Source organism: Mixophyes fleayi, chromosome 8 (genome assembly GCF_038048845.1).
Source record: "Mixophyes fleayi isolate aMixFle1 chromosome 8, aMixFle1.hap1, whole genome shotgun sequence".
Classification (NCBI taxonomy): Eukaryota; Metazoa; Chordata; class Amphibia; order Anura; family Limnodynastidae; genus Mixophyes; species Mixophyes fleayi.
This window is the reverse complement of record NC_134409.1, coordinates 139,575,918-139,590,724: the sequence shown is the minus strand read 5'-3', so window position 1 is coordinate 139,590,724 and position 14,807 is coordinate 139,575,918. Positions and strand designations below refer to the sequence as shown.

At 45.0% G+C, this 14,807-nt stretch overlaps 1 protein-coding gene across 2 annotated transcripts in view; it reads left to right on the top strand.

Annotated features, from left to right (window-relative positions):
- CACNA2D2 (calcium voltage-gated channel auxiliary subunit alpha2delta 2) overlaps window positions 1-14,807 on the top strand; it is a 138,543-nt gene that overhangs the window by 121,373 nt on the left and 2,363 nt on the right. For both annotated transcript variants that reach the window (XM_075183841.1, XM_075183840.1), the window contains 15 exons: window positions 3,136-3,196; window positions 3,513-3,610; window positions 3,706-3,796; window positions 4,322-4,384; window positions 5,490-5,593; window positions 6,173-6,271; window positions 6,586-6,680; window positions 6,967-7,017; window positions 8,200-8,271; window positions 10,241-10,393; window positions 13,143-13,195; window positions 13,383-13,438; window positions 14,014-14,137; window positions 14,227-14,336; window positions 14,608-14,690. In XM_075183841.1, coding sequence (XP_075039942.1) covers window positions 3,136-3,196; window positions 3,513-3,610; window positions 3,706-3,796; window positions 4,322-4,384; window positions 5,490-5,593; window positions 6,173-6,271; window positions 6,586-6,680; window positions 6,967-7,017; window positions 8,200-8,271; window positions 10,241-10,393; window positions 13,143-13,195; window positions 13,383-13,438; window positions 14,014-14,137; window positions 14,227-14,336; window positions 14,608-14,690 — 1,313 coding nt within the window. The remainder of the gene's footprint in view (window positions 1-3,135; window positions 3,197-3,512; window positions 3,611-3,705; window positions 3,797-4,321; window positions 4,385-5,489; window positions 5,594-6,172; window positions 6,272-6,585; window positions 6,681-6,966; window positions 7,018-8,199; window positions 8,272-10,240; window positions 10,394-13,142; window positions 13,196-13,382; window positions 13,439-14,013; window positions 14,138-14,226; window positions 14,337-14,607; window positions 14,691-14,807) is intronic.

The window sequence follows — 14,807 nt, the reverse complement described above, 5'->3', positions numbered from 1 at the left end:
CTGAGCTTAGAGGACACATTGCACAAATGTCTTTTAACCCATTGCTACCGGGTGTGTTTCTCACCTCTCCGCCCCATCCCTCATCTGCCTTGCTGCCTCTCCTCTTTGTACGGCCACTTGCGATGGAATCGTGGCCTTCATCTAGTTATCATGAATGGATATTAGCTACTGATGATGTTTTCTATCCCCCTCTCCACTCTCACCCACCTCCCCCACCCCTCCTATTATCAGCACAAGCTGGAAGAGGACAGTGCTGAGCCAGTGCAGGCAATGTGGGACCCTTTGCAGAGGGATGAGAGATGGGGGATATTGGTGGTAAAGGGGGTTCAATAAGTCATAGGAGGGGGAGGTTATCCTCCAGCTCAGCACTGACCTCTGCAGCTTCTGTCTGACTCTGATCCTGCAATGGCAATGCTGATGATACAATGATAGTCTCCTGTAGTCTTACTCTACCCTCCCCATCCTACCATCGCTTGTCCTTCCCTTACCTCGACCTCTAATCAGAAGGTTACAGTCCAACCAATCGCGTGTTTCCAGACCATCCCACAGCTGTGCACCCCAGTGCATTATGGGTGGCAAATTTGACATAGCCTTTCAAAAAAAAAAGAAAGATTTTTTTTTTTATATTTTTCCAGCACAAATCCTCTTTTCATATTAAAGAATTATAACTTCTTACCTTGGACATGACTTGTCTCAGAATAATATTTACACCCATACTGCGCCCCCACAATGCACTGTGCCTCCTGTCCGGAAGGCTGGCGTGTGCTTGGACTGTCTGGCTGGGGTTCCCAGTGTGGCTTCGTAGATGCCTGAGCACAGTACTTTCTGTAAACCCTGGATGGTGCAGTTGAGTCTCACACCTGAATATATCATGCATGACTTGTGGGCACTTACTGAGATCCAAGATTAAGCGTCAGCTTAGTAGAGAGCGCTCTGTCACAACCACAAACTGAATATAGTGCAAACTCCTGAAAAATGTCTTCCAAAAACTCCAGAGGTAAGTCCCACCCACACATCTGACATGCTGGGGCGTATACAGACACTGACATTTAAACAAATATATTTATAGCTTGGCTCTAAAACTCTTATTGCACTACCAGCAGTAGGACACTAGAGGGAGCTGCAATCTCTATACAAACTTATCAATCACGTTATTGATTCTAAACTTTCTGTTTAACTCTATTAACTGGAGGAAAATTGAGGTTACTACATTTCTCCGACATCCGGCTAAATTCCTTCTCTGCTTAACCAAAGATGCTTAGTGTTGAAATCTGACATTATTGTTAAAATGTGTAAAGTAACCGCCAGATCCGATTGGCCAAGAAACGTATTAATACCTGAAAAAGAATAGGAGGATTAGATCTTAGTATCTGATATTCACCCACTCACGCAAAACTAATTAATAAGTTCATAGGGAATAAAATATAATATTAAATGTTATCAATATTTCTTATTTTATTTACTGAAATCCCAATTATCTTTTGTTAGATACACTCTCTAGAAAAGGTAAACCATATATTTGAAGGAAATACATTTTTTAAAAAAATTCTAAATGTGTTTTTAATATATCAGTCTTATTTTACAAACGATTAAGATGCTACTTAATGTCCATTGTCTTTCTCCGACACTGCTACATACTAATATCTCCTAGACACCGTCTGTAGCGCCTACAGCGCAACAAGCTCCCAGCGCCTCTGTAGACGTGGAGACAGCGACACTTGAGGCGCTTAGAAACCACCGAAAACGTTACCTTGAGCACTGGGTGTTACTGCACTAATATTACTCACTATTCCCCATGATTATAAAATGCTCTCAAAATTGTATTTAAAAAAACATAATAGTGTTTCATTTTATCCTTGTGTATTATAATAATTATTATACATGGGATAACTTGCTCACTACTGAGGTTTATAGGAATATTAGAAGTCACAGGATAAATCTTTGGCCATTTATAGAGGTCACTGAAATCCAGGGTGACTCGTGCTATCTGTAATAGTTTATATAATTTGTTTGCATTAGTTCCTATATTACACAAGTGATGATATCAGAACTCAATCTTTTATACAATTTACATGAGCTTACACATATATTGACATCGCTTGTGTATATAATAGTGATAAAAAAATGTTTATTAAACCCGCTGACTGCGAACCGCAAAACACTCCACATCAGCATTTGCAAACTGAAATTGCTCCTTGAGGGGCGGAGGGACAGAAACGTGTCGGCGTTATATTGCCAACCTCCGATCACTTTAGCACATGGCTGAACCAAAACTAAATCTAAGCTTCATCCATATTGTTTAGTGCCTCGTAAATTACCTCTACTGTGACTTTTCTTCTAAAAATTAGGGATTTCTTGGTGATTTTAGAGTAAAACGTTTGCTTTCAGTGCACACATAACTGGCTGATTGTCATAGAGAGAGGATAGTTTTTCAAATTGAAGGACACTAGGTGGCGCTGTCCGGTGCTGATGTTTCCTTGCATTAATCTACTTCGGAAGCTTTGACAAAAGTTTTAACCATCCCAAGCTCTGGGAACTTGTAGACTTCTGCATTTTAAAAGGCGGCTTTTCATATTGGATCAGCTTGTATTTCAGGTTTGGTGGCTTTTTAAGGTGAAATAAGCAAAATACATCCCAGAGTAGATAATTACCTGTTTCACCCTCCCCCTTCCTCCATACATACTGAATCAAATAACCCAGTTAGAATATATGATACAACATGATAAGGCTTTGGTAAACTGCGTCTCTCTAGCTATTGTGGAACTACAAGGCCCAGCATGGTTTGCCGGCATCCTGAGCCTTCTAGTACCACAACAGTGAGGAAGCCGCAGGTTGCCTACATAAGTTAAAAACCTCAGATTTTTCACGATATTCTTCCTTTAGCTTTACTCCAGTAAACTCTAGCGCGACGTCTTCCCTTCCTCCACCCAAACGTTATACAAACGCCGTCCCCAGAGCACAGAATCCTCCTCACACAAACCAGGCTGAAGAGATGTGGGGATCACTCCCACCATATATCTGTACACCCCCATGCACACTATAATCCCTCCACAGAGGGTCTAATCCCCCTCTGTGGTCACACATGAAGAGTCGCTCTAACCTCACTTGCTGGATAACTCTTCTTCTCTGTTACAGATTTTGAGTCTTTGATGCCCAACACCTTTGAGTCTGAGGGACGAGTGTTCCTGGCTCCAAGGTACGACAACTAACATTGTGATGGACCCTCTCTTAGTGTTCTCCTTTCCCTTCATTCTTATCCGCTACATCTTTCCTTTACCTCGACACCTCTTCCTTCTCACTGTTCCGCTTGTTTTCCTCCATCCTCTCCGATCTGTTCCCCTCGGTGGCTCCTACCAGACTCTCCATTTCCCTGTATCTTGTTCCTCCGCTTCATTTACCTTTTTTATCCTCACAAATGTCGTCTTATTTACATCCTACGTTATTCTCCGCACCCTGCCTAATATCCCACCTCTCTTCCTCCCGTGTTTCCACCATCCATCGTCGTCTCATAGACAATACTGCCAGGAGCTTGAACAGTCAGACAACAACACAGAGTTCCTATTGAATTTCATTACACTGATGGAGAAAGTAACCCCAGACTCCAAGCAGTGTGAGTATTGTAACGTAGACCATGTTCTGTGGACGGAGGAAGCTGATGGGTTTTATGGGATGCGGGGAAATGACGCTGGTTGTCCCGTCCTGCAGGTGACAGCTTTCTGCTACATAACCTTATCCTGGACACTGGGATCACGCGGGATCTGGCTGACCGGGTCTGGAAGGACAAGGATCTTCTCACGTGAGAAAACTGGATATGAGCGAGACGTCACCAGTTCCCCAATTATTAAAACATCAAAGGAACTTTTTACTATAATATAGGCCACTGACCCAAGATACTACTGAGCAGAGCTCTATAACCCTGTCCTCTGGTGGCATGATTCTGTCAGGACATCTGGAAAACATGTTATATTGGAAGCAGAGGACTGGGTTAAAGGCTATGTCAAGTTTTATAAACACCCCCTTCCCCCATGTAGCATTAAAGTATCGTCTACCTCAACCCTTCTCATGTTACAGCTAACTCTCAGTAGCAGTAATGGTTCTGTAAATGAATTTCCTTTGGTTGAAATGGGAAACCATCTCCTCCAGCTAACTGTACATATGCCCATTATGGACTTGATATAAGCCATTCCAGACATGTTGATGAGATCGTTTAACATAAATATGAAGACTCCTCATTGGCCAAAACTCTTCCCCCACCGTAGCCGTAGTTCCCTATTGTACTTCTCCCAAGCTTGTGTTTGCTCTCTCCACCTCTTCCTCACAGGTACGGGCTTCTCGCTGTGTTTGCGTCTACCGATGGCGGGATAACCCGCGTCTTCCCCAACAAGTGAGTTCCTAGTCTGACGATTTAGATCATGTCTGCAAATCTTAAGTGAAATATTTTGGCAGAAATAATTTTTAAAGACAGATTTAGTCATTACTAATCATACTTTAACTGTTAGTTTTATCTTGCTTAGCCAAGATAAAATGGAAAACTATCCATAGACTCCTTCAATATTAAAGTGCCCCCCTAGTGACCACATTTTTCGTAAGTTAAATTGTGTTCAAAATTCTGCATGTCTCAAAACAGGAAAAAACTTTTTCTTGCAGAACAACAAAAGTATTACTTAAAGTAGATGATTTGTGCAGTACATATAGAACTTCCATATAGAACTCTAAAGACCTGAAGAAATAATTCCCACCTTACATACGAGCCAATCAGTGAATCCTACGTTACTGATTGAAGTCTCATCGGTTTTTCATTCTATAAAGGTTCCTTACCCAGATTACATTTATGTACAAATTTGCACAGAACCACAGTGACCCATCAGCAAGTCACTTTTATCTGTCAAGTGCAAGTTACACAATGGAAGTGGTGCAAATTTGCAACTAAATGTGTTTTTGGAAAATAAACTTCTTGTATTACAAATGCAGAATAACAGGGGATTTAAAGAGAAGTATTTTACTTCATTAAAACCATCATGCTGGGTAATACAACGCACTGGAATAACTCTTGATATTTGAAGTAGGGCTTCTGCCTGAAATCGTCTCTTGAAAGCTTAGTAACACACTGCTGTTGCCTTTTGAAAGGCTGTGAATGACTGACTTTACACAGCTGCAGCCGTAATCATAGACACAAACTCAACTCTAGCAAGATATGGCAAAATATTCTCCCTGCATCAGCCCCTAAGTGTCCCGGATATTAAATAAACTTATGTAGCCCCTACACTGTTATCGCTGGATTGTCCCAACCACTATAATGTCATATTTGTTCTTTCCTTTTTCATTTTCCTATTAAATAAACACAAAAGAGTTTCTTTGTATCCGGTTTTCTTCCATGATGTTAATAATAGTTTTGGATCTTCGATCACGTTAGCATATAAATGATCTCACAGTGTGCATGGGGTGCACAGAGATATCGGGGGTCACTGACGTCTCCTTTGTGTCACCAGGGCCGCTGATGACTGGATGGAGGATATGGAGCCTCATAATTCCACATTTTACAGAAGAAGCCTTGACAACAAAGGCTACATCTTCCGAGCGCCCTACAGAGAATGTGAGTTATGTCCATTAGATAATGATTGTAGGAAACACAGGAGCTGAGGAGTGTGGAGTGAATGTGAGGAACACAGGTTAGGAGTGAGTGTGATGAACATGGGGTGAGTGTGAGGAATACAGGAGGTAAGGAGTGAGTGTGAGGAACACGGGGTGAGGAGTGAGTGTGAGGAACACGTTAGGAATGAGTGTGAGGAACACAGGAGGTGAGAAGCGAGTGTGAGGAACACGGGGTGAGGAATACAGGAGGTGAGAAATGAGTGTGAAGAACATGCGGTGAGGAGCGAGTGTGAGGAACACAGGTTGAGGAGTGAGTGTGAGGATCATGGGGTGAGTGTGAGGAACACAGGGGGTTGAGTGAGTGTGAGTAACACAGGAGGTGAGAAGTGAGTGTGAGGAACACAGGGGGTGAGGAGTGAGTGTGAGGAACACGGGTTCAGGAGTGAGTGTGAGGATCATGGGGTGAGTGTGAGGAACACAGGGGGTTGAGGAGTGAGTGTGAGGAACACAGGAGGTGAGAAGTGAGTGTGAGGAACACCAGGGGGTGAGGAAATGATTCAGTCCCTGTCTCGTATCTCAGCTGGGTACCTGCAGTCAGATATGGAGAATAACACGGTGGGGATTCTCGTGAGCACAGCGGTGGACCTGGAGATTGAAGGCAGAAAACTCAAACCTGCAGGTGACCCCTGGGACTGGTCATAGACATATTGAATGTGGGAGGGATTTATTTAACGTATTGGAGGTAACGAACACTGACATCAAGCTTGGGATCTGATTTAGGACTGGGAATCGGGTTTCAGGACCATGATTCAGGTTTGAATTTTGGAAATCTTAGTTTACTGTTAGCTACAGGAATATTATTTATATTAATTGTTAGGAATCTTAAATAGTTAATTGGTAACCAATAGTTGTTATTTTTAAAACATAAGGCTGTTTCTGGGTCATGTCTGTTCTGTCCTTTACCTACGGCCCTTCTTTGTGTTCCTCCTCTAGTTGTCGGGGTGAAGTTAGACCTTGAAGCCTGGGTGGAAAAGTTCAAAGTTCTGGCCAGTAACCAATCGGAGTCCAACCCCCAAGGACCACGTAAGGTCAGCCCAATGCTCCCGTTCTTCTAGAAATAGAGAATTTACTACAATGTCAGAAACGTTGTCTAAGCTGGATAACCCCATCTATTTATTCCACTTAGTTTTGTATATATTACTTTAGTTTAGCTTAATGTAAATTAAACGTATTCCAGTAAATGTATTACCTGTACAAACCTCTGCATACCATGAATTTTAGGCCCGGTAAACATCCTCTCAGACTGACCAAACCCAGTCCTCATGGATTTTGTTGTAGACCTTTTACTTAAAGCATCTTCCCCTCTTTCCTCAGCAATGCAGTCCGTCCGCCAGCTGTGAGATGGACTGTGATATAAACAATGAGGTGAGCTGTCCGTGTGTCTGTCCATATATTTATACATATACCTTCTATTCATTATTTACCCTAGTCCTAACCCCCCCCCCCCCCCAATGACACCTCCTGCTCTTCTATAACTCAGTATGGCCCTCTGTCACTCCGCCATGACACCTCCCATCCTTCTGTCACTCCGCCATGACACCTCCCATCCTTCTGCCACTCCGCCATGACAACTCCTGGCCTTCTGTTACTCCATAATGACACCTCCCATCCTTCTGTTTCTCCGCCATGACACCTCCCATCCCTCTGCCACTCCACCATGACACCTCCTGGACCTCCGACACTCTGCCATGACAACTCTTGGCCTTCTATCACTCCACTATGACACCTCCTGGCTTTCTTTCACTCCACCATGACACCTTCTGGCCTTCTGTTACTCCACCATGACACCTCCCATCCTTCTGTTACTCCGTCATGACACCTCCTGGATCTCCGCCATGACACCTCCCATCCCTCTGCCACTCCACCATGACACCTTCTGGCCTTCTGTTACTCCACCATGACACCTCCCATCCTTCTGTTACTCCGCCATGACACCTTCCATCCCTCTGCCACTCCACCATGACACCTCCTGGACCTCCGTCACTCCGCCATGACATCTCCCGGCCTTATATAATTCAGCATGAGACTCAACGACTTCTATGACACCACCATGACACCTCCTGGCCTTCTTTCACTCCGCCATAACACCTCCCATCCGTCCGTCACTCCATCATGACACCTCCCATCCGTCCGTCACTCCACCATGACACCTCCCATCCGTCCGTCACTCCGCCATGACATCTCCCGGCCTTATATAATTCAGCTTGAGACTCAAAGACTTCTATGACACCACCATGACACCTCCTGGCCTTCTTTCACTCCACCATGACACCTCCCATCCGTCCGTCACTCCGCCATGACACCTCTCGGCCTTATATAATTCAGCATGAGACCCAACGACCTCTATGACACCACCATGACACCCCCAGCTTTCCTTCATGGCAGCATGACACTACATTACAGTATGAGGAGCCCACACCTCACCTTCCCTCAGTCAGACGTAGAATCTCCTCACCTTTCCTCCCTTTCACGTAGCGGTGCCATTTGTTAGACTTGCTGTAGTCGGCCATGTTTGTTCAGCTATAACCATCTCTCCTCTCTCCACAGGACTTACTGTGTGTGCTGATTGATGACGGTGGATTCCTTGTCATGTCCAACCAGCAGGACCACTGGAATCAGGTAACATAAACCTCTAGTCTCATCTACCTACCTGTCATGTTGTGTCACTTATGGCTGTTAATATAAGGCATTGTGTTTTGAGATTTGAGGGACTTGCCCCGTGTGATTTGATGCATTTTACACCCATGTGAAAGAGGAACAAATATAATGGTTTTTTTCTACAGTCAATGTGGACGGTGCCTCAGGGCTGGGTGTTGGGTCACGTGATTGGCGCACATCTGCCATGAGACGCCTTTGGCAATGTGCGCCTGCTGTTCTTGAGTTTGCCAGCCAATTGCCATGAATATCACAGTGCAGTGAGGGATTTCCATAACAATTTGCTCATGAAACTCTTAAGGGCTTCATTTAGAATAAGTTGCATTTGTGCGCCGTAAAGCGATGGCCGCACCTTGCCATATCTTGTAATATAACTGCTCAGTAGACACCTCTGCTCTGAGGGGGACTGGGGGCCATGGAGGTGGAGGCATCCCAACATCGCAACCCCCCCTATTAACAAGTCCTTCAGTGACCTCACCCCTTGCATTGACTGACTGAGACCCCATCGCTCGTTGGTTACCAGCAATGTCCGGTCTGTCAGGGTTTGTGAATGTTACAAGTAACTCTTTTATACAACTCTAGAACAAAAGAGAGAAAAATAGAGATTTCTGTATCACCCGGCATCACATTAACCGGCTACAACTGACAAAGTTTACATCAGATTTTTACACATCAAGGGCTAGATTTACTAAGCTGCGGGTTTGAAAAAGTGGGGATGTTGCCTATAGCAACCAATCAGATTCTATCTGTCATTTTGTAGAATGTACTAAATAAATATAAGCTAGAATCTGATTGGTTGCTATAGGCAACATCCCCACTTTTTCAAACCCGCAGCTTAGTAAATATACTCCAAGTGTCTTTTATTTGTCATGCAATTTTCTTGGCATTTTTATAGCAAATTGACTCTTTTGAGACTCTGCAGACAAGGAGAGACCCCGACGTACCTCTGAGCACATCTGCAGTAATGCCGCCGTGATTGCTGTTGTCACATTGTTGCTGGCTTTCATACATAAACATGTATCATGTAAAGTGAGGTTAATTGCCCCTCCACAGAGCATTTATGTCTGTAATTGCCACATGAAAGCCGGGATGAATTCACAAATCATGTATTATGAGCTGACGAGGCAGAGGAGTGAAAACACACTTGTAGATAACTGATGGCAGCGGCTGCTACAATACGGAATGTTATCCAACCTGGAAACACATTATAGGGGTATAGAATTAATAGTGGAGAAATCTGAGATGTCTCTGCATCCTCTCACTTGTTGTGGCTCTGGCTGCCAGGGCTATAGACAACTCTGTCAGATACTAAGTGACAGTGCGTCCACTTGTTGTTTCATGGTAAAGTGACAAGAGAAGAGCAGCAACTGCTTTGTGTTTGTGATACAATGGTTTTGCCAGTACCGCCCGAGGCCTGAGCGGAACCTGTCAACGTGGTGGACATTCTGTTCCGAGATTAGCGGTGTTAGATCTTCCCCTCTGGCATCTTATGGAAATCAGAGGAAGGAAACTGATTCCCGAATGCCCCTGTAGGGAAACGAAAAATTAATTTAAATTACTTTTCTCTTTTTAACACAGACTATAAAAGTTTTATTTTTTAGATAAGAGACCGTAACAACATTCACATATATATGTTTCAGGATCATAAGAGAACTGAAGATTTATTATGTATTAGTAAATCTTTTACATAACGCAAGTCGTATATAAATACTATAATCTGTCCCCTTCACAAGCTGCCTTATAATTGTCTCACGGAACATAAATAATCCTATGTAACTGAGAATTGCTTCTACTAGTTATATTCTCCAGACTAGTTTTGCTTCTAGTGATTGTTTTTGTATCCAGAAATCGGTCATTTCATAGTCTGTCTCTTCCATCTGTCTTGTGTTGTATAGACCTGTATAAATATAATGTAATTACCCATTTATATTAGGTGGGGAAGTTCTTCAGCGAGGTGGATCCGAATCTCATGTCTGCCCTGTATAATAATTCTTTCTTCACGAGAAAGGAGTCCTACGACTATCAGTCTCTGTGCGCCCCTAAAACTGAGAGCAACAAAGGTGCGGCCCCCCGAGGCATCTTCGTGGTGAGTGTGTTATAGGTTACCGGTGGTAGGAGCTCAGGATGTTATAGGTTACTGGTGGTGATAGGAGCTCAGGATGTTATAGGTTACCGGTGGTAGGAGCTCAGGATGTTATAGGTTACTGGTGGTGGTAGGAGCTCAGGATATTATAGGTTACCTGTGGTGGTAGGAGCTCAGGATGTTATAGGTTACTGGTGGTAGGAGCTCGGGATGTTATAGGTTACCTGTGGTAGGAGCTCAGGATGTTATAGGTTACCGGTGGTAGGAGCTCGGGATGTTATAGGTTACCTGTGGTAGGAGCTCGGGATGTTATAGGTTACTGGTGGTGGTAGGAGCTCGGGATGTTATATTTTACTGGTGGTGGTGGTAGTTCGGGATGTTATAGGTTACTGGTGGTAGGAGCTGGGGATGTTATAGGTTACTGGTGGTGGTAGGAGCTCAGGATGTTATAGGTTACCGGTGGTAGGAGCTCAGGATGTTATAGGTTACTGGTGGTGGTAGGAGCTCAGGATGTTATAGGTTACCGATGGTAGGAGCTCGGGATGTTATAGGTTACTCGTGGTGGTAGGAGCTCGGGATGTTACTGGTGGTGGTAGGAGCTCAGGATGTTATAGGTTACCGGTGGTAGGAGCTCAGGATGCTATCGGTTACCGGTGGTAGGAGCTCGGGATGTTATAGGTTACTGTGGGTGATAGGAGCTCAGGATGTTATAGGTTACCGGTGGTAGGAGCTCGGAATTTTATAGGTTACTGGTGGTGGTGGGAGCTCGGGATGTTATTAGTTATTGGTGGTGGTAGGAGCTTGGGATGTTATTGGTTATTGGTGGTAGGAGCTCGGGATGTTATAGGTTACCGATGGTAGGAGCTCGGAATTTTATAGGTTACTGGTGGTGGTGGGAGCTCAGGATGTTATTAGTTATTGGTGGTGGTAGGAGCTCGGGATGTTATTGGTTATTGGTGGTAGGAGCTCAGGATGTTATAGGTTACAGGTGGTGGTAGGAGCTCGGGATGTTATTAGTTATTGGTGGTGGTAGGAGCTCGGGATGTTATTGGTTATTGGTGGTGGTAGGAGCTCGGGATGTTATAGGTTACTGGTGGTGGTAGGAGCTCGGGATGTTATAGGTTACTGGTGGTGGTAGGAGCTCGGGATGTTATAGGTTACTGGGGGTGGTAGGAGCTCAGGATGTTATAGGTTACTGGTGGTGGTAGGAGCTCGGGATGTTATAGGTTACTGGTGGTAGGAGCTCGGGATGTTATCGGTTACTGGTGGTGGTAGGAGCTCAGGATGTTATAGGTTACCGGTGGTAGGAGCTCAGGATGCTATCGGTTACCGGTGGTAGGAGCTCGGGATGTTATAGGTTACTGGTGGTGATAGGAGCTCAGGATGTTATAGGTTACCGGTGGTGGGAGCTCAGGATGTTATAGGTTACTGGTGGTAGGAGCTCAGAATTTTATAGGTTACTGGTGGTGGTGGGAGCTTGGGATGTTATTAGTTATTGGTGGTGGTAGGAGCTCGGGATGTTATTGGTTATTGGTGGTAGGAGCTCAGGATGTTATAGGTTACAGGTGGTGGTAGGAGCTCGGGATGTTATTAGTTATTGGTGGTGGTAGGAGCTCGGGATGTTATTGGTTACTGGTGGTGGTGGGAGCTCGGGATGTTATTAGTTATTGGTGGTGGTAGGAGCTCAAGATGTTATAGGTCACCTGTGGTAGGAGCTTGGGATGTTATAGGTTACTGGTGGTGGTAGGAGCTTGGGATGTTATTGGTTATTGGTGGTGGTAGGAGCTCGGGATGTTATTGGTTATTGGTGGTAGGAGCTCGAGATGTTATAGGTCACCTGTGGTAGGAGCTCGGGATCTTATAGGTTACTGGTGGTGGTTGGAGCTCAGGATGTTATAGGTTACTGGTGGTGGTAGGAGCTCGGGATGTTATAGGTCACCTGTGGTAGGAGCTCAGGATGTTATAGGTCACCTGTGGTAGGAGCTCGGGATCTTATAGGTTACTGGTGGTGGTAGGAGCTCGGGATCTTATAGGTTACTGGTGGTGGTAGGAGCTCGGGATGTTATAGGTTATTGGTGGTGGTAGGAGCTCGGGATGTTATAGGTTACCGGTGGTGGGAGCTCGGTGATGTAGGATGTTTTAGAAGGAGAACTGAGTAACAGTGGATTCAGCTTGTATTGAAGTGGCGGACATGCTGGGACTTACAGTACCATAACAACTGGTAAACCACTGGCTGACAAAGACTCATTAAACAATAAAAAAAAATGCAAACATCCACCTTTGTGTGGGTTTCCCTAAAGTGCACTTAAAAGTCACTGCCAATTTTTATTGTGGGTTAGATACACTCTCCAGCAGCCAGTATCTAATGGTTCATGCAGGAGGCGATTGTCTGAATTGTGTCTACTTGTTGGACGGGTGATGCGCCATCGGTATGCCAGAGGTAGACTTTTGTTTTCCCAAACTTCAAATGGTCCTATTTTATGTCAGCTTTCGTGTATGAGATACTGCTGGCATCTCCGCTCCCATGATTCAGTGCAGTCATAGCCGATTCAGAGTTGTCGCTTAGGCGCTGACTGAACAGGCCATGACGTTTGATGGAGCATCAGTAAGCTGAGAGATGAGCAGGGCTGAGTTGGGACTCTGACATACACATCCCTTTTGGGGGTAAAGAGCAGTGCGTTTGGTGGGGGGCTGCTATATGTGAGGTATATTTTGTTAGATTACATTTAGCTGAAACCTCTTCTTCCCCCAGCCAACAATCGCTGATGTCCTGAATCTGGCCTGGTTGTCGTCTGCAGCCGCTTGGTAAGTTGAGTGAGTGTGCGGCTGCTTGTGTGTTGTATACCGACCATATGTAAGGAGTCTCTCAGTGCCTGAGCCCATCTACGTGTCCCATAACGCTCGTCCAGAAACACTGAGAGCCCCGGCTGGTTAGGAATATTCTGTGTGTGCCTGTAACCCCCCCCCTGCTTATAATTTACAATCCCTACAGGTCACTGTTACAGCATCTCCTCTTCAGCCTGACTTACAACAGCTGGATGCAGGCAGGTAAGGACCAGATGTGGGGACTGTTCTGGGAGGTTACTGTGGTGATTTGTGGAACCACAGGGGGGGTGGATGTGGGGGGTCCGTAATACTGATATATGCAGTAGCTGTCAAAAATGATTGGGTTGGAGGGAAATTAGTCCAGGTATGTGCTGTGCACATGCCCCTCTTTTCTAATTTTCTTCTCTAGATTAATATGATTGTGGGGGGGGGGGGTGTAAAAACAATTATTAGTTGCCTGCATGAGCGTAATAATAATAGATCCTAATAGCAAAGTTCTGTAATGGCCCCTATATACCATCCAATAGTGTAAGACTGATGCACACGGGGGCTTGGACATGAAGGTGGCCCCCCTCAGTTGCTACTATGGTAGTTGTGTAAGAATCCTTGAATAATGGACACACAGAATGGCGCAGTTGCTCCCTCCGCAGTTTTTCGCTGGAGAGTCGCCTCAGCTACACGTTCCTCTAAACCACATTTTGTTCCGCTCAGTCATGGGGACCCATTGGGGACTAAGACGCTCTACTTCCTCTGTGGCCACTCTGTCTGGACACGTCCTGTTCTGTGTCTCCTCACAGATGATATCATGGCGGAAAGCGTGGAGTCCAGAGAGGCCAGTTGCATCATGAAGCAGACCCAGTATTACTTCAGCAACGTCAACTCTACGTACTCATCGGTCATTGACTGCGGCCCTTGCTCCCGGTCAGTCGGGTTCGGAAGTGGATTGGGCCTTGTAGGGGTTATAGAGGCCTCTGCTAATCCGTCTGTGTTCTCCTCTCTCCTCCTGACAGCTACTTCCACGCCCAAAGACTGTCAAACACAAACCTGCTGTTTGTGGTGGCTGAGAAGCTGATGTGCAGCCAGTGCGACGCCATGAAGCTAGACCAAGCGGAGACACGCTGTATCCTTCCACTAAAGGGGTTGGGGGCGTGATGGGGACACCGTAAAGGGTTGCAAATAGTAAATATTGGTGTAGACTTCTCTATTAGTTAGTTGCATTTAAAAAGGTCATAGCGCCTGTTGTATTCATTCTACTAAACTGGTTACACACAGATGTGTAGGAGATGAAGTAGTCAGGGCAAGAACGAGCTGTAGCCAATCAGAGCATTTATATTCCTTGGGATGTTTTTCAGTGCTGTACGCTCTTATTGTCCGTTAACTCTTAATCACAGCGGAGGGTCCGGAGCAGTGCGAGTTGGTGCAGATGCCTCGATATCGCAAAGGTCCTCATGTCTGCTTCGACTACAACACAATGGTACTTCTATGATTTATTACAGATCCCAGATATCTTTTTCATAGTGTAGTGTATACAGTGTATCACACAGTAAGACAAGAACAGCTCTCGGCCCTGATTGTCCCATATAACTGTGTT